Below are 23,465 nucleotides of genomic sequence, written 5' to 3'. Positions count from 1 at the left end.
CTATTAAACTAATGGTATAAATCTGACTGATGTAGCTGACTAAAGCCAGAGTTTCTCACATCAGAAAGTACTATAGAGAAAGTGGTTCTGTGGGATAATACCCTTTGGGATTTTATTTATTGTAGATTCTATGAGGTTGCATAAAAGTAGCAAAAAGAAAAGAAATAGGAGGGCAGTAGCTGATGGGTTTTTTTCTATGACAATAAATCAGTCTGACGTGAATAAGAGAAATAACTTATTCCCGATCCCTACTTAACCATGGACAGAGGAACTGAGAAAGTAATAAGACCTGACTCTATAATACATGAGGTGGCCCTGAAGAAATAACGTAACTTCTATAGGTACATTCTTCATGTGGGGGGTGTGGGGGGGAAACTGTGCTGGGTTCACTCCTAAACTTAAAATCTGCATCAGTGGAGTGTGAAAGGGTCAGTAGGTGAAGGATACCAGCCCTGGAAATTAGACAGAAACCACAGTGGTGTCAGCTCCGTGGCATCTGTGGATCCCCTTAGCCACACAGAGAAAGTCTTGGACCCTTAAGACCACTTGCTGCATACTAACTACATTGTCTTACCCTTTATACTAACCTACTAACTACATTGTCTTACCCTTTATACTACCCTACTAACTACCTTGTCTTACCCTTTATACTACCCTACTAACTACATTGTCTTACCCTTTATACTACTCTACTACCTTGTCTTACCCTTTATTCTACCCTACTAACTACATTGTCTTCCACTTTATTCTACAATACTAACTACATTGTCTTACCCTTTATACTACCCTACTAACTACATTGTCTTACCCTTTATACTACCCTTACTAACTACCTTGTCCTTTTCTTACACTTTATGCTACTGTTGTCTTCTACTTTATCTTTTGAAGAGAACATTTTTAAATGTGAAGTCTCATTTCTGAAGGAGTGTGGCTTGTTTCTTCTATATATTCTATAATCATCTCTCACATTGGGCATGACAAAGTGATTCTGAAAGCCCAGTGTTGTTGTCCCAATGCTATTCCTGAAATAATCGTAAAATACAATGCTAAGTGGTATGTGGCTTGTATCGTCATAGTGTCCCAGACAATGGAGTACTGACTTTGAGCCTCTATTCCTTGGCCATATTGAATACTACCCTACAAATATTGATGTTGAACACAAGGAAGAACACTTACCTAGAACAGTATAGATCTGTTATATGGGTCTGTACTTACTAGAGTGTGCTAAGATTAAACATCCTAATGGTTTATTTATTATTTAAGCCTTGACAAAATACAAGGGTTGATGAGTGGAGAAGTAGATAGGCTGTGGTAATAGGGGTATTCCTGTAGGCACTCTAGTCCTCCATTGTACAGTGCCACCACCTGCCAAAAAACAACAGCCTGTCAGAGACAGCATTTAGGAGTAACCTACTTGTGTTTTAAAGAGCATAGCACATAAGTATTTTGATTGTCTTAAAAACACTGATGTGCATACAATTCTGTTTTCCCAAAACATTCCATGTCTTTTGCCTGGTGGTGGTTCATAGTAGCAGTTTAGCTGGTCTGTTCTGAACAAATCCATAGAATGAATTGACTATTGTAGACAGAATTCCTTCTCTGTTTTCTCCTCCCTCTCCTCAAAATAGCAATATATTTTTGGTTCAATGGCTCCTCTTGGTGGTGTTTGGAAGCTCAGTGTTAGTTCATTTGTCATTTGGTAGAGATTTTCTTCAGCCTACCATGAAATGCTGCACACAGCTTTACCTAAAAATACACACTTGAAATGCAAAAACTTTACAGCAGGTCCAAACACTGAAACCATAAAATAATTAGCTAAAAATAAAGAAAGCAATGTGTACCAAATCCAGAACATTCCTGCCACTTGCTGCTCTGCTTCAGAAACTGCCATATTGGCCTCCATGGTCTTCAGACTGGCAGCAAGATTTGTACCAATGATTTCACAACTAGAACTCTTAACAGGATGAAATCTCTTGCTGTTTAGTAAGTACTCTAAAAAGCTTACCGTGTTATAACCAGATATAAAAGGGGAATTTTAGAATTCAGTTCACTAATAATCTTTTTTCCCTCCCACCTACTGTACCCAACTGGAATTCAGTAAGAGCATGACTTTTACCACCATGGCCCTACTTTCACCCTATTTATTTTGTCAATCAAAACCTAATAAAGTCCAGAGCTGCTCTTTGAAATAAGCTAGATGTGTATGGACAAAGGAGGACCAGTCCTTCATTCAGCCACTCTTGGCATCTTTACCATAGTTAGCTAAGAGTTTGGATGAGTAGAAAGTTCAGGATAATTCTTGGCTATATAGCAAATTAGGCCAATCTGGACTACATAAGACCTTGTCTTTAAAAAAGAGAGAAGTGAAGGTAAAAGGGTGTCAATAAAGGTTTTATTAGTACTAATAACCACTAATGAATACCTACTTTAAACTACAACATTGCTGGACCCTTCATATAGACTGTTTCTAATCTGTATAACAACATTATTGTCTTCATTTTAATTTTCCAGAGATTTAAAAATTGGCTCCATATTTCTCAACTAGTATATTTGTCAACCAAATTGACACCCAAAACAAAGATTGTGCTCAGTTAGGCCAGACTACCTGTCTGTCCCCACTCAGAATAATTAGTTTCTGATTACTGGGAACTATTTTATCCAAAACTATTCCCTGTAAGTAGGATTATTAGTGTCACCAAGAGACATTTGCTTAAATGATTTATTCACTTGATTTAAGTTGCTGTTCATAAATAGAACTTACTTGATCTTAAGTGTAGATTATAGACTGAACTTGAAATCCTGGTCACCTGTTTCAAGAATTTACCAGTAATTTTTAAAGGATTCAGATGATAGGACCATAGATGGATCCTCCTGGTTCTGTCCCTAGGGTCAGAAAAGACAATGCTCACTATGGGTCTACAGTTTTTTATTTTCATGAACTGAAAGTAACTGGCTATGTTAAATTAGTCTGGAAATAAATCTTATGAATATTATTGAGAAGTTTGCTTGTTTCTTACAACTTTTCCCTGACATCTGACTGATAGCTCACCCTTCCTCCATACTCTGGCTACATTATTCCAATCCCTATCACACTGAATTACCAACAGGATCAATGCTCCATTTACAGGCCCATATTTTCCCCCATTGCTTAAGGGTGATGGTTTTGAAACTTTGCTGGGTCACCTTCAGGGCTTGTTAACCCCCAGACTGCTGATACCCACCTGCATTTCTGCGCAGTGGGAATGATGGGATGAGGAGAAGTCTAAGACTTCATTTCTAACACATCTAGAGAAATGGATGCTACTGATCTGAGGCATTAAGTACCAGTGTGATAGATGAGAATCTATCTGACCTACGAGCTACTAGAAGAAAAAATTAAAATTAGTATTCTGGTAGAAAGAAGACTGCTACTTAGACTGCCTTGAGATAGCCACAAATGGAAAGCAACAGTTGATAAGTTGACTAGAGTTTTAATACATTGTTTTATTCTCTTTTTATACTCATTACATTTAATGACCTTCCTGATTCCCTCTCACTTTTCAACGGCTATCTCAAGACATATCTGGCAGGGATGAATTATAAAGACACGAAAATCATCATGCTGGGTACTGAAGCACGTTTTTAATTTATTAAGTCATTCTGGCATATAAATCTTAGTAAAGGAAAGTGAATGATTCTCAAAAATTACTTAGAAGCTTATTGAATATAAACTACTAAGACCTGAAGGAACCTAGAAATTAGTTTCCAAATTTTATATTTTGTAATGTATATCAAGTAAGATGAATGATTCATGGGTTAGGTAAATAGACTTAAGGGCTTTAAATGCTGATTATTACTTGAGATATATAAGTGAGTCCAAATAAACTCATTGCCTTTAAAACACATAACACCATCTTCACCATCCTTCTGGGTCTTCTCTCAAGATAGAGGAACTATATAACATCGTTTAGATTTACAAGATAGAGGTACTATATAATGTAGTTTATGGTTCTTGGTTAGCAGTTGGACCCATTGCTTTCAATGTAGATTGTTCCCCTGGGTACTTATTAGGCATATTATCTAAAAAAAAAACACTTAAAATTACTTAATTTTTAATAAATAGCTTACTCCATGTTTGCCAGCCTAAGGAGATTGTATAGGCAGACTAGGTGGGTACTTAGTGCAGTGTGCATTGAGAAAAGAGTTGTTACCTACATCTTTCCAACTCTGGGCGCTTATTAGGAATAATACATGGGACTTTTGCATTCACCTCTGTTCATTGGCCAAATTGAATAAAGAAGTATGATTTCAAATTGCCAAGGATTGTTCTGAAAACATTATCCAAACAAATACTTTCCACCCATTTCTAACTACAAACACTAGTTTTGAGGGCTGTACCTTTGCTACAGAGCCCTTACCTAGTGTCTGGGAGCCCTGGATTCCCTCTCCAACACTGAGACATGTTTTTACAGAACTACTTTTACTTGGGCTTTTCTAATTAGATAAAGTGGTTATAACAGTTATAAATACATACAAATAACATCAGCATTCATAGAGATTCCAGTCTGCCTCTGTGCCTTGCTCCTGATGAAGTAATAGAAACTGGGTTTCATCTCATTTGTGGTTATATTTGGTCACCTGCCATAAAATGTATTAAGCCTGGAAATCTGTATATATATAGAGAGAGAAGAATATTCATGCCAGATATATACTGTTTGTCATCCCAGCTTCAAAGCAAAAAAGATCTCCTTATAGCTCTAAAAAGTTCAAGTTCAGCAAGACAGCACCTATTACCACGTGACTCACCTAGGGTTAAGTCTCCTCTAACAAGTCAAAGAAATTCAAACCAATAGTCTCCTTTTACAATAGCATAAAAATCTCCACTGTGCCTCTGAGGAACTAGAAAAACTATTACCATAATGATGTCAGAGAGTATCCCCTTAAATGTTACATTTGTATTTGCTTCTCAAGAGTTCTAAGCACCATTAAAATAACAGCATTTTCTCCCTTTAAAATTGAGTCCATTTGAGCCAACAAGATGGCTTATCAGGTAAGGGCACTGATGACGTAATCTCCAGAACTCACCTGGTAGAAAGGAAAAACCAACCCCAGCAAGGTGTCATCAAATCTCCATACATGCACTGCGCGCACACACACACACACACACACACACACACACACACACAAATAAATTTCAGAAATCTAAAGTGGAAGATTTTAGTCCAATGATACTCAGCGTTAGTGACATAGTTTAATAACAAGATCAGTTTGGATTCTCATCTCCGGGGATTATGGTTTAGTTGGTAGAGCAGTTCTGAAATTAGCATTGTTAATGGTCTTGTTCATATCTTGTTATAATTATCTAGAAGCTTAGTGGTAGTGGTGGTATTTGTGGTGATGGTAGCGGTGGCGGTTGTGACAAGGTCTCATGCTGTCCGGGGGGGGGGGGGGGGGGGGGACCGCTCACACTGTCTAGGTAATTTTAGCTGGCCTTAAACTCCTGCTCCCACGGCCTCTGCCTCCAGAGTGCTAGAAATATAGGTGTCAGCCACCACCTCCAGTTGAGAGCTATTCGTTACCATCAATTTAAACTGTAAACATTTCATTTTCCTAGCTGACATTGCTTACCTTCAAATACTGTAGCATGACATCGTAGATGGTGATCTTTTTTAACAGTGTTAACAAATAATATTTGTTGCTTGCTTTAAACGCGTGAGACTTAAGGCGTAAATCCAGGTGTTTAGTTTTGTAGTGTCACTGTAGCCAGTGAGGACTTCACTGAGGACACCCATGTCAGCCTCCATCCCCTCCCCACCTATAACTCAAGTTCTAGCAGCCCTTGCTTCTCTTCTCTCCGCTGGCTGAATGCTCGCTAGGTTTCACAGCCCAAACGTCGCTGAAATTCTCCGCAGCCTGAGTTAATAAGTCTTTGCAGGCTCTCACAACTAGACCCCCCCAAGTCTCACATGATCTTTAAAATATTAGGAATATAACTAACATCGTTAAGTGGGGGTATTTTTGAATGCCTCGCTTCTAGTAATCATCTTTTTCCTCTGTCCAGAAATGCGTATCATGAAATTAACCATTTAAAATTTTCCTAGTGTTCGATCCTGTTATGTATAGGGAGCCGATCTGAAGAACATTGCTGTCTGGAAAAACTGAACTCCTATACCGTTCATCTCCCCTCTTCTCCCTGGCCCAGCCCCATCCTGTTTTCCTCACTGCCTTTTTTTTTTTTAAAAAAAAAAAACGTGCAAATAGCTTCTTAACCCCTCCTCTCTCAATAATGGATGTATAGTTATTGTCACTTTGCTCACCAAATAAGAACCTTATCTACTTACAGTTCTAGCATGCAAAAAGAGTTAGAATTGCAAAGCTCTTGTGCGCATATGAAAATTGCCCACGTAATCCTTGGGCTGAGTGGAGGATATTTTGTCCTGGGAGTTCTTCCAGTGAGAGTAAGCTTTTATTCTGAGAACTGGGGGACCTGTGGCCACGTTGTGCTCACTTATTTGTTTGGGATTTGAAGCTGTGACTTAAATACTCAACTTCATATGGCTCTTTCCAGTGAACAGCAGAGGTTTATTTTCTTCTAGCAATTCATGTATCAGGTTGGATGTTTTCCTAGAGCCTGACAGTGTTACTATTTGTTAAATAATTTCAAAAATCTTTGCTTAATACAGTATGAAGCTGTTTAGCATAAAACTATTATGAGTGATATAATTGGGTATAAAATAATGTGGGTATAAAATAAAGTCCCATATTTTCAGAAACTTTGGCCATAAGAACACTACTCAACACAAGGTTTTCTCTTTTCCCATTCAGAAAAATGTTTTCATTAAATTAAAAGGATTTAACTAGGGAGGTGTGTTGCAACTGATTGGTTCTGTAGCAAACCAAGCAACAACTATTTCCAATCTTCCTTCGTTGTATATTTTTAGCACACGTAAATCCCAGAGCTGCATTTAGTGCCCTGCACTCTCTGGAGTTCAAGCTCCCAGCCCCACGATTTAGCCATTCCTCCATCTGTAGTCTCTGATATGAGATTAGCATTAGTAGTTTACAAGTAAGAACCTGTAGATACACTGAATTCCAGCCTGGAAAGTCCCCAAGTTCTGAGTTTTCATTTTAAAATCTTTTACCTATTTCATTACAATACTAAATTTATTTAGAATATAGAATGCCCGTGGCACTTATGGTAACTAATGCTAGTTTGAGTTCTTGTTCTTTCAACATTATTAAACCATATTCATATTTAGGCAAGTTTATGAGCAATTGGGTAAGTATATGTGATTCCATTCATTAGTCGCCATTTGTTATTCAGCAGTTTTTAAAGGCTCTAACTTACATTTGCAGATATAACATGCTGCAATTCAAACAGTCCCTCCATTAAGGTATTTGCATCTGATGTTAGGCTTCTTATGTAGAATCTGCATACATATTATTTGATAGAAACTTTACATTTTATATAGAAAAGATTAATCTTAGGTAAACACAGAACTTGATTCTCTAGAGTTTTAATAATTCTAAATATAAGTTACTATTAGTACATTTGTTACACAGCATAGCTTTAAACTAAAGTGCATATGAATGCTAAACTACATGCTGTATTTATACTATACTTAAGAAAGCCAAAGAATTCTAGGTGTTTATTACTTCCCCTCTTATTTTAAATCTTGGTGGAAATTAAAAGAATCCTAGTCTTGCCTTTGAACTCGTGGCGTGCAACAGTCATCTACAAGGAATGGCACTATGTTCAGGAGCCAGGTCTGGGTTTTCTAGCTGGGCCTGGGCCTAGGACAGGTCGTTTAACTCTGGGCATGTCATTCTGCGCCCTCATCATTTGAGAGGATGGAGCAGGATAGGTGCACTCTGGACCCTTCCTTCTAATGTCTGCATCCCTGGAGGCAGTCACCTTCTTGGCCATCTTCAGCTTCCTCCTGTGGCCCCTCCTTCTCGGCTGCTGTTTGCTGCATCTGACATTTACCGACCATTCTATCATTAGCATTCCTCGTAGTTAGTTATGGCTGCTTTACAGTTTTACTTCTAATTTGCCCAGTCCCCATGATTGACCGTGTGTGTGTGTGTGTGTGTGTGTGTGTGTGTGTGTGTGTGTGTGTGTGTGTAAGCGAACACAGAAATTAATTGATGATCATATATAAGTTTTAACTAGACACAAAAGCTTTAAGTAGGCAGTTCTCATAGTTTGATGAGATTTTTAGACATGTAACCTAAATCTTGATTAAATATACTTTAAACTTAGTTTCCCATATGAAGACTCGTATCTCTTTGACTTGAATATCAATTTCAAGAGCCTCTTTCTGCCTCCTTTGCATTCCCCTCCACACCTTGCCCTGTGCTGATTGCATAAATCACCTCTTCACTTCATTACCTCAATCCCTCTTCCTGCTCCCTTTCTGCCTTTGAAATCATAGCACTTAACAAAATTCCAATTGGTAGCAAGTGGTAATGAAGGTGATCGTTTAAAACCTGCTAGGGAATACTATGTCGTTTTTTTGTTTCAGAGATGCCTCACAGATTAAGGTGCAATTTGATATCGGGTCTTCTGTTCCCTACACATTCTGAATTCGACTTAAAGACATGTTTGTGCCATGTCCAATGTTACTTGATTCTAAACATCTTTTGGAGCCTAATCCAACTTGTATTTTCATTCAACACATATTTCCTTTATCTGCCATGTTCCAGGGAGTGTGTTCGTACATATGAGAAGAGTGTTTGAAGCTATCGTAATTAGCTGTGTCTTACTTTCAGGAATTGATCCTAAATGTAAATATGATTGTTTACATTCTGTCAGTGCTCTAAATATAGTCCACTCATGCAAACAGACAAATACAACAGTACAATTTTAGACGGTAATTTTGCCTTCATCGTTCCAAATCTCTCTGGCTGTCCTGAAATGAAAGTAACAATCTGTTTCATCTCATGCCTACTGTGTTCAAGTGGTAATGACTTCCTGAGTAGCACACATGAGGGGTGATTATGCAATCCCATGAAGACTCATCGTATAATGCTACCGTGCTTTCTGTGGTTGGGAGGCAAGAAGTGGGAACATTTATTATATAGTTGCTCTCCCTGCCTTAGGCGTTTGTATTCTGCCTCACCTTACTTTAGTTCAGTCACTGTATAGCATGGATTCCTTTTCACCTAATAGACTTCATACACATCTACCATTATTCTTTACTATGATGGTTATGTCACTGATGAGCCAAATGGAACAGCCTGATTCTTTTCTTGATGTGTGAGTGAGGCAGCGGATACACGAATTCTCACATGGAAACATTGCAGTGCGACCACTCGGAGATATCAGTTATTTGTGGTCTAAAAACTGATATATCCTGAACATTTTCCAGTGACTGTTCACTAATTATGAAATATTTTCTAATTAAGTTAGAGGCTGGAAATGAATATGGAACTTTAAATCATGATTTATATATACCTTGGAGTTTTCAGAGTTCTTTCACATACTCGACCTCATCCTCATTTTATCCTGATTTAAATTAGTTGAATATCACTAACCCCAGTTAGACATAGAAAACATACAAAAACTGAGGCCCTGGCAGATGACATGGTTTGCTGTAATCACCAGCCTACATAGTACTAAAATAACAAGGTGTTAATGAGCCCACTGATAATTAAAGCCTTCATACTAACACACAAATTCTAGATGGCAAACTTGAAAACAAAAGTTGGTCAGTTTAAATGTTTTTATAGAGTTTCTAAAACTGCGTTCTAGGCAGATGTGGAGGTGCATGCCCCTTAAAACCAGCACTTCACAGGTGGAGGCAGGAGAACACAAGTTCATGGCCAGCCTGGGCTACCTGAAAGTCCATCTCAAAAAAGAAAAGAAAGAAAGAAACTCGAAATAAATTGACATTGTAGGTGCTTTCTTGCTTTCATATGGTCTTTTAGGCTCAGATCTACAGTGACTATGGTGGGTTTGAACCCTGGTAGAAGACAGAGCAGCTCGGTGCTCTGGCGATCGTGTATCTACACAGAGTGCTTAACTGGATTCTGACAATACAGCAACCTAGCTTTCCAGCTCCACGCATGCATCCATCTCCCTGCCTGAGCCACCTGACCCCTTCTTGTCCTCCTGTCGCATCCTGTCATTGAACCTGCATTGTGAATTTAACTACCTCACTTGCATAGTAGGTCTAAGAAATCAGACAATGCATCTTTTTCCCATGTTCACGTTTTATATTGGTCTAGTTTATTGGCTTTTCAACATAATATTTTATTTTTTGAGAACTTCATGCATACCATGAACCTATTCTCTTATGAACAAGAAAGTTAGTTACAAGTGACTACCTAAGTTTAGAAAGCAGACTTCTTCAAAGATCTGTTTGAAGGTAATGTGTCATTTTTTTATCAGACTAACTCAAGAAGCCACGTCTCTGTTCCGTTCATGAGTGTTTAAAAGTAAAGTCTAGGACACTGCAATGCACTCAGTCACACACTTAAATTCTGTCATATTCATTATGCATCTCTATTAGGGCAAGAAAAAAACACAATAGAAATAGCTCCATTTCAATACGATTAATAACACTGTGATCAAAGCTTTAAGTAGGAAATTCCACAAAATAAATGAGTCCGTCCTTGGTATTCCCAGTTTACCAGAATTGTAGCATTGCTGAGGAATTAGCCATCCTAATTTCTGAGTTTTATATGCAAATTGGATTATTCTGACCGTAATTTTTATGGCCATAAAAAGTTCATGTGCAGGCAGGCCTAATCTGCAAGAATTACCATATATTTATAAATTATCGTATATTTAAAAATGATATATGTAAATTGCACTTTAAAATGCTGTGTGTGACTAGAATTATCAAGGAAGAGCTTAATAGAAGTTCCACAATTGCCTTTTACTATAAAAAGGATGAAACAAAAAAATCATAATCTACTTCTTCCTCTCTTATGCAGTAGCAGTGGTTTTAATGATATTTCTAGGTCCTGTCTCCCTAAATTTTCAGGCACCAGTACAGCAAAGTAAATAGTACAGACATTGGTGTCAGCCAGTCCTGGCTTGAGGTCCAAATTCTATCAGTTGTATAATTTGGGGTATTTAATTTAATTTAATAGTGTTCTGAAAACTTATTCATTCAGCATTCGATTTGTACTTGATCACCCACTATGTTCTGGGCCATCTTCCATCTCCAGGGCCATGTGTCAATTCCAAAGCAAGAGACCTGCTGGGGAGCCGTGTCCTCCTTCAGAAAATTAAACCTTCTGAGATACATGAAACCACAGCAAAATATCTGTCGCATGGTGACACTTAAGAAATGTGTACAACATTATTAATTCTTCCCAACCCATAAAAATGCATGGTTGCACAGGAAGTGCAACAAAACCATGCTGAACTGGGAGGGAGCCTCACTCAGGTCACCACAAAACTTCCCAGGTGGTGGTGGCAGGGAAGTGGAACTCCTCCTAATCCTGGAAGTGTTTTACTTATTTGCAAACGGGCATGGATACATGAGTACAAACTGCTTGGACAGGAAACCAAAGGCACTAACCGTACAAGAAAAAAATTATGCATAGACTCCCTCAGAATTAAAATTGTTCATCCAAAGACATCATTAAGAAAATAAGATTTGTTTAAGAAATTAAAAAATGTTTCCATCAATAAAAGGCAAGCATTAGGTAGTTCACACGATGAAGACCAGTTGCCCCTGCACTAAAAGAGTTACTTTGCATGTTTCCTCATCCTGGCATGGATAGCCATATGACTTGACAACCTCATAGCTACTTGTCTGCATATGCCATCAACTTTGATTCATCCTGAAGGACTCTCCTTTACCCTCATAGAAGATAGGGAAAACTTATAAAGACATTCTTCAAAATCACCTGACTGCGCACTTCAAACTTGCCCTGGGTCTTGTAAAGAGGTTTCTCTACTAGTAAGTGTTCATCTTTTGCTTCAGAATCAGTGGAAGAATTTGTTTTAAGATATTGCTAGGTGTTTTCTCTCAACTACAAGAATTTTCTCACCCCTTTATCCTAAAGTTGAAACCAACATCGATACAAGTACAGTGTGGTGTCAAATGCCTGATCTCAGCCACTCAGGAGGCAGAAGCAGGACTACTAGTCCAGCTAAGGCCACAGAGTGAGTTCAAGGCCAGCCTTGGCTACTAAGTTAAGACCCTACCTCAACACAAAAAACATTATAAGAGCATGTGTGGGCTCATTTCAAGAATACTGTGCAGATCACGGGCTTGCTTTCCCTCTTGGATAGATGAACTGTATTTTTCTTCTTTTATCTCACACAGGAACTCTGTTTTCTTTTGACCCTTAGAGATTTGCACAACTACCAGAAATGTTTACCTGAAACATCACCTGACTGTCCATTGTGTTCATTGCACAAGTGTTTATTATTTCCTCTGAGAGGCACAGAGGCTGGTAGTGTAATTGAACTGTCAGAGGAAAACTTTATAGCTGAGAACCTGTGCTACCTTTTTACTAATTTATTATATCAACTTATATTTATGCAGTTTTCTGTTAATGGCTATGATAGTAATTATGGATTAAGAGATTCAGCCTTCTTTCGTTTGTGGCTCAAATGAATTTAGGATATGACGGCACTTTCACTTTTAACCAATTTGAATTTATAATGGGGAGTAAAAAGCCACTTTTCAAGGTAAGGAATAGCAATTTAAGGGAAATGAGGTTATTGGTTTACTTTTTCAACATCCCCTTACTATAGTCCTCCTTGTGCAGTGACATCGTTTGACTTTTTCACCGTGTCCCTCTACTCTCAGGTGGAGGTAATTATGAATAGTGAAATATTATTTTAGATGTCTTTGTATGACGTGTGGATATGGGACAGCAAAGGTCTTTGGTAGGCTTTAATTGAAATTATCAAAAGGAATAAATTGGAGAAATGATTGGCTTTTGATTACAGTTTTAACTTTACAGATGAATACTTGGCATCACTTTGAGCAAATTCCGTTCTGTATATTAGCATTTCTTTCTCAGAACTAATATAATTTTCTTTTATTTTTAGAATGATCATAAAGTGTAATAAGGTTATTTCTGTAGGAAACTAATCATCCATTGGATATTTGACTCAGAAAGTAACCTCTTTAAAACTGATGAACACAGGGCAAATTATAATGGTGAGGTAGTGATAAATTAGGAACCAGCCACTGGCATCCCAAGGCTTTTAAACGTGGACTACTACATATATATATTTTTAATGTCTACCAAGCAGCATAAGATACAGTCTTGCTTCCCTCCCACCTACTCACTGTACTGAATCAGTCTCCCTTCTGAGCTGGTGGTGCCCTGCTGCTTCCCTGAGCTAAAACCCATGACCCCTGCAGAGTATTAGTCCTGGGTTCCATTCCAGATTATGTTACTCTTCATGGGAGCTTTTGAAGGGGAAAGTTTTGAAAAGAAAAAAATGGCACCCACCTTTCGATTCTTCTGAAAGAATAGTTGTATTTCACTGTAATGCTTTTCAATTTTTGATTGAAACACAGTTTCCATGGTGTCAGATGCTGTACCATTCAGTCAATATTCAGTGACTATGGAGACATGGAGATTTCCATTACCCAGAAAGTTCCTGTGTTCCTGTTCCCGGTCAGCATTTCCACAGCACACCTACCTTCCTAATTTCTAAAAAGCAACCATTGATCTAATTTGGCACATATTTGCATATTCTAGAATTTTATTTAACTTAGCAATTATTTTTTTTTCATTTTAGTTTCTTTTATTTGCCTGTTAGATCACCCATGTTGTTGAGTTTCACAGTAGTTTCCTTTTTTTTTTTTTTGCTGATGTCTTCTTAAAACAAATCTGAACTGTATATCTGAATTTATTAATATCTTGACAGAAAACATATAGTAAGAATACAAGGTGAGAAAATACTGTCCAAGAGTTTAACTGACGGTCCTCATAACTTTCAGGCACCTCTCTCGCTTTAACTGGGGCTATGTGGATCAAGAAGTACTCTTTGGGGTGCTTGAGTTATTCTACTAAAAACAGTTTAGTGGGTGAGAACCCATCAGTGATGGCAGTGGCCATCAAACTGTTTCCTTCACTTAAAGTTATGCTGTGACTTCACAGAGTAAATGTTAATAATCCCAGATGAGGAACTTCGTACTGTAGTGTCTAGTTTATCAAAACACCCTGGACTAGAGCTGGGCCTGGTGCAGCATACCTGCAATCCTAGTACTTGGGAGGCTCAGGCAGGAGAATTACAAGTTCAAGGCCATCCTGGGCCTATCTTTGTCTTGTAAAGAAAATTGATAGATGGAATACTTCCATTGTTTATCGATGTGCTGATACATTGATAGCTGTTATACATTCTAGATGACGTAACATGGACCTAGTGAACTCAGTCTTATAGTTCAAAATTCAATTTGATCTGTAATTCCAAGGAAAGGTTATATAAATCTGAGGTGAATAGGTACATTAAGACTGACATCAAGATCTGGGTTTTTCTAAACATTCAAATGATATTAATTCTAAGTTTTGCTCCTTTACTCAGAGTCAGTGGATTTGAGCAAATATTTACTGTGACTCTGGTGCTGTATGCTATGCTATAGTCCAGTATACCCTTTAGGTATACCCTTTAGGTATACTGGACTATAGCATCCTTAACCTGCATCCTTAACCTCCTCCACCTGCATCCTTAACCTCCTCCACCTTCAACACTGGGAACACAGCAGGATCCCAGCATGTTGACACATACCAATAGCATGCATAACAGCTACTCTCTTGCCATTCTAGAAGGATCACACATCGTTTTCAATGCTTAAATGATTATTTGGCAGTAGAAAAGAGCCATATAGCAACACAATGCTTCTATCAGTTCATGGGAAAAGGTACCCAAATGAGATGAAAAGTAGCCAGAGCGGTGATAAGATATTAATAAAACTGACTTATTTTAATTCTCCAAATCTCATAGCCACTTGTGTTCTCATTCCTTTTACCTTCCAGCCTACCATTTAGGACCCCTACAATTCCTTGTCGGGCTTTTTTAAATGCATGTGCATGTGTGTGTGTGTGTGTGTGTGTGATGTCTGGAGGTAGGCATGCATGCCATGGTGAACTTGTGGAGGTCAGAGGACAGCTTTATAGAGTCAGGTCTCTCCACGCACCTTCAGGTGGATTCTGGGGATCGAACTCAGGTCACAAGGCTTGCACAGCAGGTGCCTCTACCTACTGGGCCATCTTGCCTGCCACCTTTACTCAGTCATACTTATTTTTCTCCTGGTTTCACTATTCGTATTTCAGTCTGATAATTTCAAAAACACTGACATGAAGCTTCTCTTTAATGTGACCTACTTTTGTGTAGAATTTGGCCTACGTTGTATTTCTCATTTTTAAAAAGCCGGTTAGAGTTGAATTACCGAGAGAACCTCATTAGTATAATTTAACCCATAAGGAAAACTTACAGAACCATCATAATAAGCCTCAAGGATATAGTCTCAATTCTAATGACTGCTAACTTCTTTTGAGCAATATCTAAACAGTCCATCATCATTTCAGGTGTGGTAATTAATTTTAATTACCTGCCAATAGTATTTCTTGCCTGATGGAAAAACCAGAATATAGCCCCTATTCCCTTTTGAACAGGAGAAATCATATCAGCTTAACGTGAGGAAGGTAGAGAGCTCACGGGTTGTGAATTAGAGAATTACAGACTTCATTTCTGGGTGTATGTATGCTGCTTGAGGGGCATTTGAAAAGTCCCAGCATAATATAAAGTTGCTATTATAGTAAATACCTTTCCTCCTTACATTTACTTGTGGGTCTGGAGAGCGAAAACCAGGTTTTTATGGGGCTAGAGGTGTTGGCTCAGTGGCTGAGCGTGGACTTAGCACAGGCGGGGCCCCAGTTTAATGTCCCTCACCGAAGAGAATTGGCTTCTCACTTTTTAAGTTTCTTGCTTCATTACATTTTTGTTGTTGTTGTTGTTGCTTCTCAGTTACTAAAAATGCTGACGTTATGTACATACGAAGTGATTTTTAAGTTAGAAATTCAGACTTAACATCAAAAGCCATAAATTTTCCACTAATTTTATTTAAAACTGCCACTTGGATTTTCACGGAAATAATTCATCCTCCTCTCTTTCCAGTGGGAAATGAGGTCAGAAAGTGACCTGTTCTGTAGCCAGTGAGCCCATGGAAAACTGGGGGAGTAGAACCGCTTCCTAAGTACTAATTTTATTGGCAATACAAAGTATTATTGCATCCACGTAGTATTGTGACTTAATTAGAATTATCAGGATTTAAGATACTTTTTCCAAAATTGTGGCCAAAGAAAGTACAGTGACGATTTATTGAAAGAGAGCATTCAATACTCAGAGCTGTGTGAGAGTTCCAAACCATCAAACTTTTAGGGTTTAACTTGCCTTTTTTTCTGAAAGAGAAAATCAATTTTGAATGCCACCCAGATCCCCATTCTGTCAGCGGAAGAATCAGTTAGCACAATAAATAATTGTAGAGCTAGAAAGGACTGCTGGCATCTAGTCTAAGCCCAGGAGTCACTCCGTCCAAGAAAATCATTGTCTCCCCCTGGGCTGTGGCTTTCCCACTTTAGCCACAGTCCTCAGATCCCAGCTGAGGGGGATGGAAATGACTCTTCACTCCTTCGGATAGCCTCCACTTTCAGGCTCCTGGCTGCAGCGGTGTGGTTTATTTCCTTAATTCACTGCCGTGTCTGAATTAACTTCAGCAGAGTATTGGCTGCTATATGCAGCAGCTCAGCTTTGAACTAGAACACCTGGCAGAGGTAAAGATGAAAAATTCCGAGTTTTAGGGAAGGTTGTAGTCAGTGGTGTCACTGGTCCCGTGGAAAATACACTTCAGAGGGCTATGTCATAGTAACATAAGATTGAGAAGAACTACCCTGCTCTTCAGATAGTGATGCCTCCTACCGTATTGTAATGGAGGCCAGCTCCGCTCTTCATGGAGAGACAGTGCTAGGCAAAGTATAATATAAAGGTTATTTGTCTGTTTTCTCAGTCCTGATTCACATGTATTAAATCAATGGGTATTTATTTTGCATATTGCATGAGCTAATTCCCCTGCTGGGTCTGACTATTAGAGCACACTGCAAGATCCTGTCTTTTGTTGTGGAATATTTGTTTACAGTGTGTGAAGATGTGTCACTCTGCTTGGTTTAATAAAGAGATGAATGGCCAATCGCTAGGCAGGAGAGAATAGGCAGGATTTCTGGAGAGAGAGAGAACTCTGGGAAGAAGAGAGGCAGAGGGTCGTCAGTGAGACACTGAACAAGTCAGACATACAGTACAGAGGAGAGGTAACCGATCCATGTGACAAAACATAGATTAATAAAAGCAGGTTAATTAAGTTATAAGAGCTAGTTGGGGAAAAGCCTAAGTTAAGGTCAAGCTTTCATAATAATAAGTCTGTTTCGTTATTTGTGGAGCTGGTGGTCTCACAAAGAAAAAACTCACGACAGTCTTTGGCCCCAAAGATCATAAAATACATTTGGCATAGAGTGATAGATACAATGTCACTACCTACAGAGCAGAAAAGCTACACTCCACTTTTACAAGCTCTACACAGTTTAACCACTGCCCACCCAACTGATTAATGTTGCCAGCCTCATCCGGATACAGTGAGAAATGCATACTATAACTGTTGTGAGGCATTTTACAAATGAGAATTCTGTAAATATAACAGCTGAAGAAAAGACAAGATTGAATAATATAGTAAGAATGGGTCTCTTGCATGGTCAGTATTTATAGCAAAGCATAGCACTGTTACCACAGCCTGTATTCTATGTAAATACCATTGTCCAGCTCCTACACTGTCAAAAATGTGTGTATTAGCAAGAAAGACTGCACAGTATTAAACTATTTGGGGTATTAAATCAGCTAAATATAGTTGCAATCTTATGTATAATGTAGAGTTTCTGTGTCTGCAATTTTGATTAAGAATTTCATGCATTTCAGTGTTTTGTAAGTATTTCTCTAACAAATTTTAAATGCTGAAATGATCAACCCCCATTACTTAACTAGTAAAGAGATTCATTTTAGGCTCAAAAATCTGTGAGAAGATTCTGAGAGTGGATATTTACCTGTCCTGTGATTAATCTGTCAGTGTATTGAGCTAGGATTGGTAGAGGAGAGAGAACATTACCAACAGTTTATCATGCATGAGCCTCTCTGATTTGTCAGCTTTCTTAGAAGACTGCCGTATCAGTTTCTGTCTCCAGCTCTAGCCACAAAGATGGAGGGTTTATATAACTGGGCATTTCCTTCAGGCGCCTTTATTAAGTCATTTTTACACTGTGGAGCAGTGGTTCTCAGCCTGTGGGTAACAACCACTTTGGGGGCCAAGTGACCCCTTCACAGGGGTCACATATCAGATATCCTGCATATCAGGTATTTACATTATGATTCATAACAGTCGCAAAATTACGGTTATGAAGCAGCAACAAAACAGCTTTATGGTTGGGGGTCCCCACAACCTGAAGAACTGTATTAAAGGGTGGCAGCATTAGGAAGGCTGAGAACCATGCTTTAGAAGGAGGTTCTCAAACTGCAGAAGAAGGGAGTGAACCTTCCAGAGAGCCATTTCGTGTTCTGTGATGATGAACTAATCCTAATTTTAGCATCAGTACTTTCACGGTCTAACCATCCTTCTCACTCTACTTGAATGGAGCATTCTGCCCAGTCAGCCTCTAGCGTAAGAGAACCGAGATATCTGTGACCATTGGCTTTCCGGTCTCCCTTTCCCTGAATGATAGCGTTTTTATCTCAGTTTTCAGAGACACAACTTCAAGTCTAATTTCATTACACTCGGAAATAGTAGAAATATTCAAAATTTCAATTTGTATGCGTGCCAGTTATTTGAACTATATGTCAATACAGCTATTACATGACAAAGAACCATTTTTAGTACTTACCTGATAAAATGGGAATTCAGCAATATTGGGATCTATCATACAATTCTTTGATCTGTTCTGTATTTTGGTGCTTTGGTCTCCATTGTCCTTTCATCCTTATTATATTTCTTCTAAGATAACTTCTAAATATAACTTCTAAAACACATTTCCATTTAGTGTTTCTATTTAAATAAGAGAGAGAGAGTCGTGTAAAATCAATATCGCACGTTTTTGCTGTGCTTCATAAGACTGAGCAGTTAAGATGGGAAACCTCAGTATTTAATACTGTTTTCCAAGTTGGTTATCAGCTCATGCTTCAGTGATTAAAGAGAGTAAGTATAATATGTAGTCAAATAGACAAAACACAATAGCTAAGCCAGTATGTTTTTTAAAGTGTAAGACTTCTGTGCATCACATGGCAGAGAATTACTAACATTTGCCTGAACAAGCTCCCCTGGTGTCGTCAGGTTCTGTGGAATGTTTTCACTGCACTTGGACGTGGATCCTCATAAAGGCGTGGGCTCTTAACAGTTACCGATTGAAAACACTACGCTGTTTTTTGACGGTTATAGCTCACCTTTCCTGGTTATATTTGTGACGTTTGTGATACTGTACTAGTATGCAAAAGATGAACCTATATACATATTTAGAGTTTGAAAAAGTAGAATTGTGTGCATCTTAGAAAAATGTATAGTAACTTGTGGCACTTTGAAAAGGGAATGTGCAATTATAACGGTTTATACCGCTTGGACATTTTCTAACCCTAGAATTACTCTTACTAAAACCAGCGCTTTGTCCCCACTGTTAGCTCCTGTTTGGTTTGTGATGTGTGATGTTTCACACAGACCATTCTCCCACTGAGTTTTCTCCTCTATGTCCTGACCTCAACAGCTTCAAAGAACAGTCTGAATGAATCCAGTGATGAACAGGAAAACCATGACCATTAGGTATCATGAGCATTTACTCTTGTGCTGATTTAAATATGAGCAGTTTTCTTGTTAAAATTATCTAAAACAATAATCAAACATTTAAGGTAGTGTTTATTGATTAAAATAATTTGGTAGAAATCCTGATAGTCATAATTTACCCCAAAATCTAAATTTTCTCACACAACCAATTATATATATGTGCTTAAAACACACCCATATTGCCCCAAGGGAAATAAGACATGTAATAAATGGATTTCTATATGGATATGGCTCATATATATATATATGTTCATATATATAAACTTCTGTTCGGTCACAGGCATTTTACTGTAATATACCAATGGGTCATAAGCAAAGTGGGTGGGTGTAAATGCTAACATTAGAAGATGGCATCAACATAAATTATGCATAAACATATTGCAGTAGAAGGCTTCTATCATGCCTGTATCTGAATAATTTACCATTGGTTTTCTCTAACCTTCCCCACTTAAGGCTGCACAATTATTTTAAATGAAGGAAAACAGAATCTCTGAACAAATAAGTAAAAAACAAAGTGGTCCCATTTGCCACAGTTTGAAAAATCTATTGAATTTTGTTGAGGTCTATTGACTACTAACAGCTTCTGAGTCTTACCTATAAATCACAGCATTTAGGAATTATACATTTCCCCTTCCCTTCAAAATGTATTCAGAATTGATGCAAATTATAACTTTTAACTATAACTCTAAAAATTGCTATCTATATTGAAAGATTAAATGGCATAAGCACTACAAAAGATTGCTAATTAATAATGTAACCCCATATACTATCAGACTTCTGGTAGTGTTGGGTTTCTTGCAAAGCCTTAAAATATTTTAGTGAAAAAAATCACCTGAAAAAAGAAGGCACTTTATTATCTGGACTATCTGTATAGAATTTGTCTAAAAGTCCCTTAAAATATTCTTTATCCTTTTATAAATTTATCCTAGTTATACATTTTTCTAAAGCAACTTAGAATATAAAATGATAAAGTAAACTATTTTAATTTAACAGAAAATTGTTACATAGTATAAACAACAAATAATACAGAAATGAAAATAGTAAACAATAAATAAAAAGTATATGTGAAATGGCAAAACTGCCTAATGTAATCATTTGAAATTACCATGTAAAATATAAAGACTTTCAGTGAAAAAACTTTAGACAGTTTTTATTTGTTAATTGTATTTTTTAATTGTTTCTACCTTATCTTGAAATAATTACCAAATAAGAGGGCAATCAGAACTATTAAACTAGCCTATCATAACTTAGTTCTGTTTTGACTGAGCTTTTTTAATGTAACCGTGAAGCATTCAGAATCCATTTTGTTTCTTCTTTGCTCAAGTCATCCAGACTTGGTGAATTACCAAATTTAAATCATTCCTGTAAACATACTGGCACATAAATGGTTCCTCTTGGGAAAATCAGTGGTCAGTTTATACAATGGATTTATTCAGCAGAAAAAAACATATTTTTTTCAAAAGTATCAACCTTCATATGTTGATCTTTAACATCTGCCAACATAAAAATGATAGGCTAATATTTTCCAGTTTTGTTTATAAGCAGTGTACCTAAACATTTTAAGAAAGCATTTTCCATGATGTTACTTGTTTTTAAATCTTTCTACACTTTAACCCTTTTTCTCTCTCTAGTTTTAAGTATTTTAATAAATGTAAATGTTTTCTAGACAGAGTCATCATGTCATGATATGGAAGAATCAAGCTTATCAGGTCTTTCCTTACTAAGGAAAGACTGAAAACAAAATATGTGTCAATTGTTTGGTTTGTATCTTTGTTTTCTTTTTAAAGTAAGACCTATTAACCCAAAGGTGTGTTAATGTCAAGGCATGCACAATCTTAAATGTAGATCTATTGAGTATTCTGTGATGCTGAGTAACAGGCTTCTCTCAACTCTGTGATGCTAAGAATTTTCCTTAGGAAGTTTGTTTAATGTTAGGTTGTTGTTCTGAAAGATGTTGATCCTAGTAGGGTTTTTTAAAAACTGGAAAACAAACGCATGTATTACAAGTATAGAAATGGTGAATTGTAAACTTACCATACAGTATTGATTCTATTTTCAAACATGCTTCACTGTTAAATATAGACAACATAACATTGCTGCCGTACTGTTACTGAGTACATTTTCCTAATGACCCTGTTATCACTATTCCAGAATTAGATGTTGGGCAGATACATGATTGATTCCTGTGTCTGCATAGATATTTCCAGGTATATTCTTCTCTTGGTGAGTAAAAATATATTTTCCATGACATCAGTACATTGAGATCTGAATATACCTGTATCAATGCTTATTGCACATTTCTTATACAGTATCTTCATTTGCCAAAATTGGCCTAGGCTAAAACTGGAGGGTTTGTTACATGCTTTCTACCAGAAAGGTTTTCAATTATATTAGTAGTGGGTTTGTACTGTGAAAATAGTGGAACTCCCTTTAAAATTTCTTACTTGCTAAATTTAAATTAATATTTTTTCTTTAGCTCACAAATTTCCCTAAATCCAGAGAGAATCTCAGCCTTTTTCACTGTTGTCAGACCAAGCATAAGGAACAGCCCTATGATACTACAAAAACAGTTGAGGACTAAGGACTAAATCCTTTATGTTCCACTCCAGAATAAAGGCATTTGGTGAAAGAAATGAACCGAAGTTCATCATGAGTGCAAGGCTTCTGTACTTGGCATTCCTGCACGGAAGGGAAGACAGGTATCGACGCCATTGGCATCATTTTCAAACTGACCTTATGCAGAAAGCCCTCCTCCACGCTGGAGGACTTCTCGACAGTCCGGTTTGCTATGTGGGGGAGGGGGAGTGTTTTAATTCTTTAAGTCTTTCGATTTCCAAATCGCTGTTTGCCAGCATTGAGGGAGAAGACATGTAGACTTGAAAATACTTTCTTAAGAGATCATGTAACTATATAACTATGAATTTAAATTTTGAGGGGGGGTCATTTCAATCCGCTGCCTCGTATAAGAAACATTTTTTAAAAATCTGTAACTGCTTTAGTGTTAACAGGGTACAAGGTGTTTTTGTCCTGTATCGTATTTCAAAGGTTCTCATCAGTTGTGACTGTATTGTACTGTATGAAAAGAAGTCAGAAATTGCCTTGTATTGTTTATAATGGACCATAACACATACTAATTCAGTTTTCATGTTCCAAGTTTTTCAGTGATGCATGTTCACAGTTAGGTCCTAAAATCCTGTGGTGCTAATTCCTCCATAATTCAATGGTGCTTTTGTGGATGCTAACTGCATACATGCTGAACAAAGCTGGAAATTCAGAACCTCCCTCCCTTCCTCTGTTTATATGAAGTAAAATAAAATAACTTGAATTTGTCTCAAAGTATCACGGACAATCCAATAAACTGGTTTCTATGTGTCATTAGTTTGGACTCTTTATTTTTCAAAAGTCACCTCAGTCCCACTGGGCCCCAAATGCTGACCTTGCCATGTGTTTATTTCACTATTCATTGGTGCCTGCAAATTTTCGTTATCTCTAGAAATTTAAATCCAATTGGTCTAACTTCTGAAACCATGTTTAGATAGTACCTATAAAATCAAACCCTGTCAGATATCAAAGTATGTTGAAAAGACCAAATGTGGGCCAATATGGTGCCTTTGTCTGTTTTAGTAGATTGTTGAT

General features: G+C 37.5%; 1 protein-coding gene and 1 long non-coding RNA gene across 3 annotated transcripts in view; one reads left to right on the top strand and one right to left on the bottom strand.

The window, feature by feature from the left end:
• Positions 1-23,207, top strand: part of Purg (purine rich element binding protein G) — a 32,187-nt gene extending 8,980 nt beyond the window's left edge. Inside the window, exon 3 of one of the 2 annotated variants that reach the window (XM_076553538.1) lies at positions 22,439-23,207. In XM_076553538.1, the coding sequence (XP_076409653.1) occupies positions 22,439-22,456 (18 nt within the window). In that variant the 3' untranslated portion in view covers positions 22,457-23,207. Of the gene's footprint in view, positions 1-22,305 lie in introns of both variants that reach the window. The other variant, XM_076553537.1, reaches the window with a different exon arrangement.
• LOC143269048 (uncharacterized) lies at positions 838-19,297 on the bottom strand. The gene is made up of 4 exons (XR_013045360.1): positions 18,883-19,297; positions 13,411-13,523; positions 2,825-2,883; positions 838-1,365 (listed from the first exon to the last, which is right to left on the bottom strand). It is a non-coding gene; the product is annotated as an uncharacterized LOC143269048 (long non-coding RNA).
• Positions 23,208-23,465: the final 258 nt, after the last annotated feature.

Source organism: Peromyscus maniculatus, chromosome 17 (genome assembly GCF_049852395.1).
Source record: "Peromyscus maniculatus bairdii isolate BWxNUB_F1_BW_parent chromosome 17, HU_Pman_BW_mat_3.1, whole genome shotgun sequence".
In the NCBI taxonomy this organism is placed as follows: Eukaryota; Metazoa; Chordata; class Mammalia; order Rodentia; family Cricetidae; genus Peromyscus; species Peromyscus maniculatus.
The sequence above is the reverse complement of the archived record's forward strand: the minus strand, read 5'-3'. Positions and strand labels throughout refer to the sequence as shown.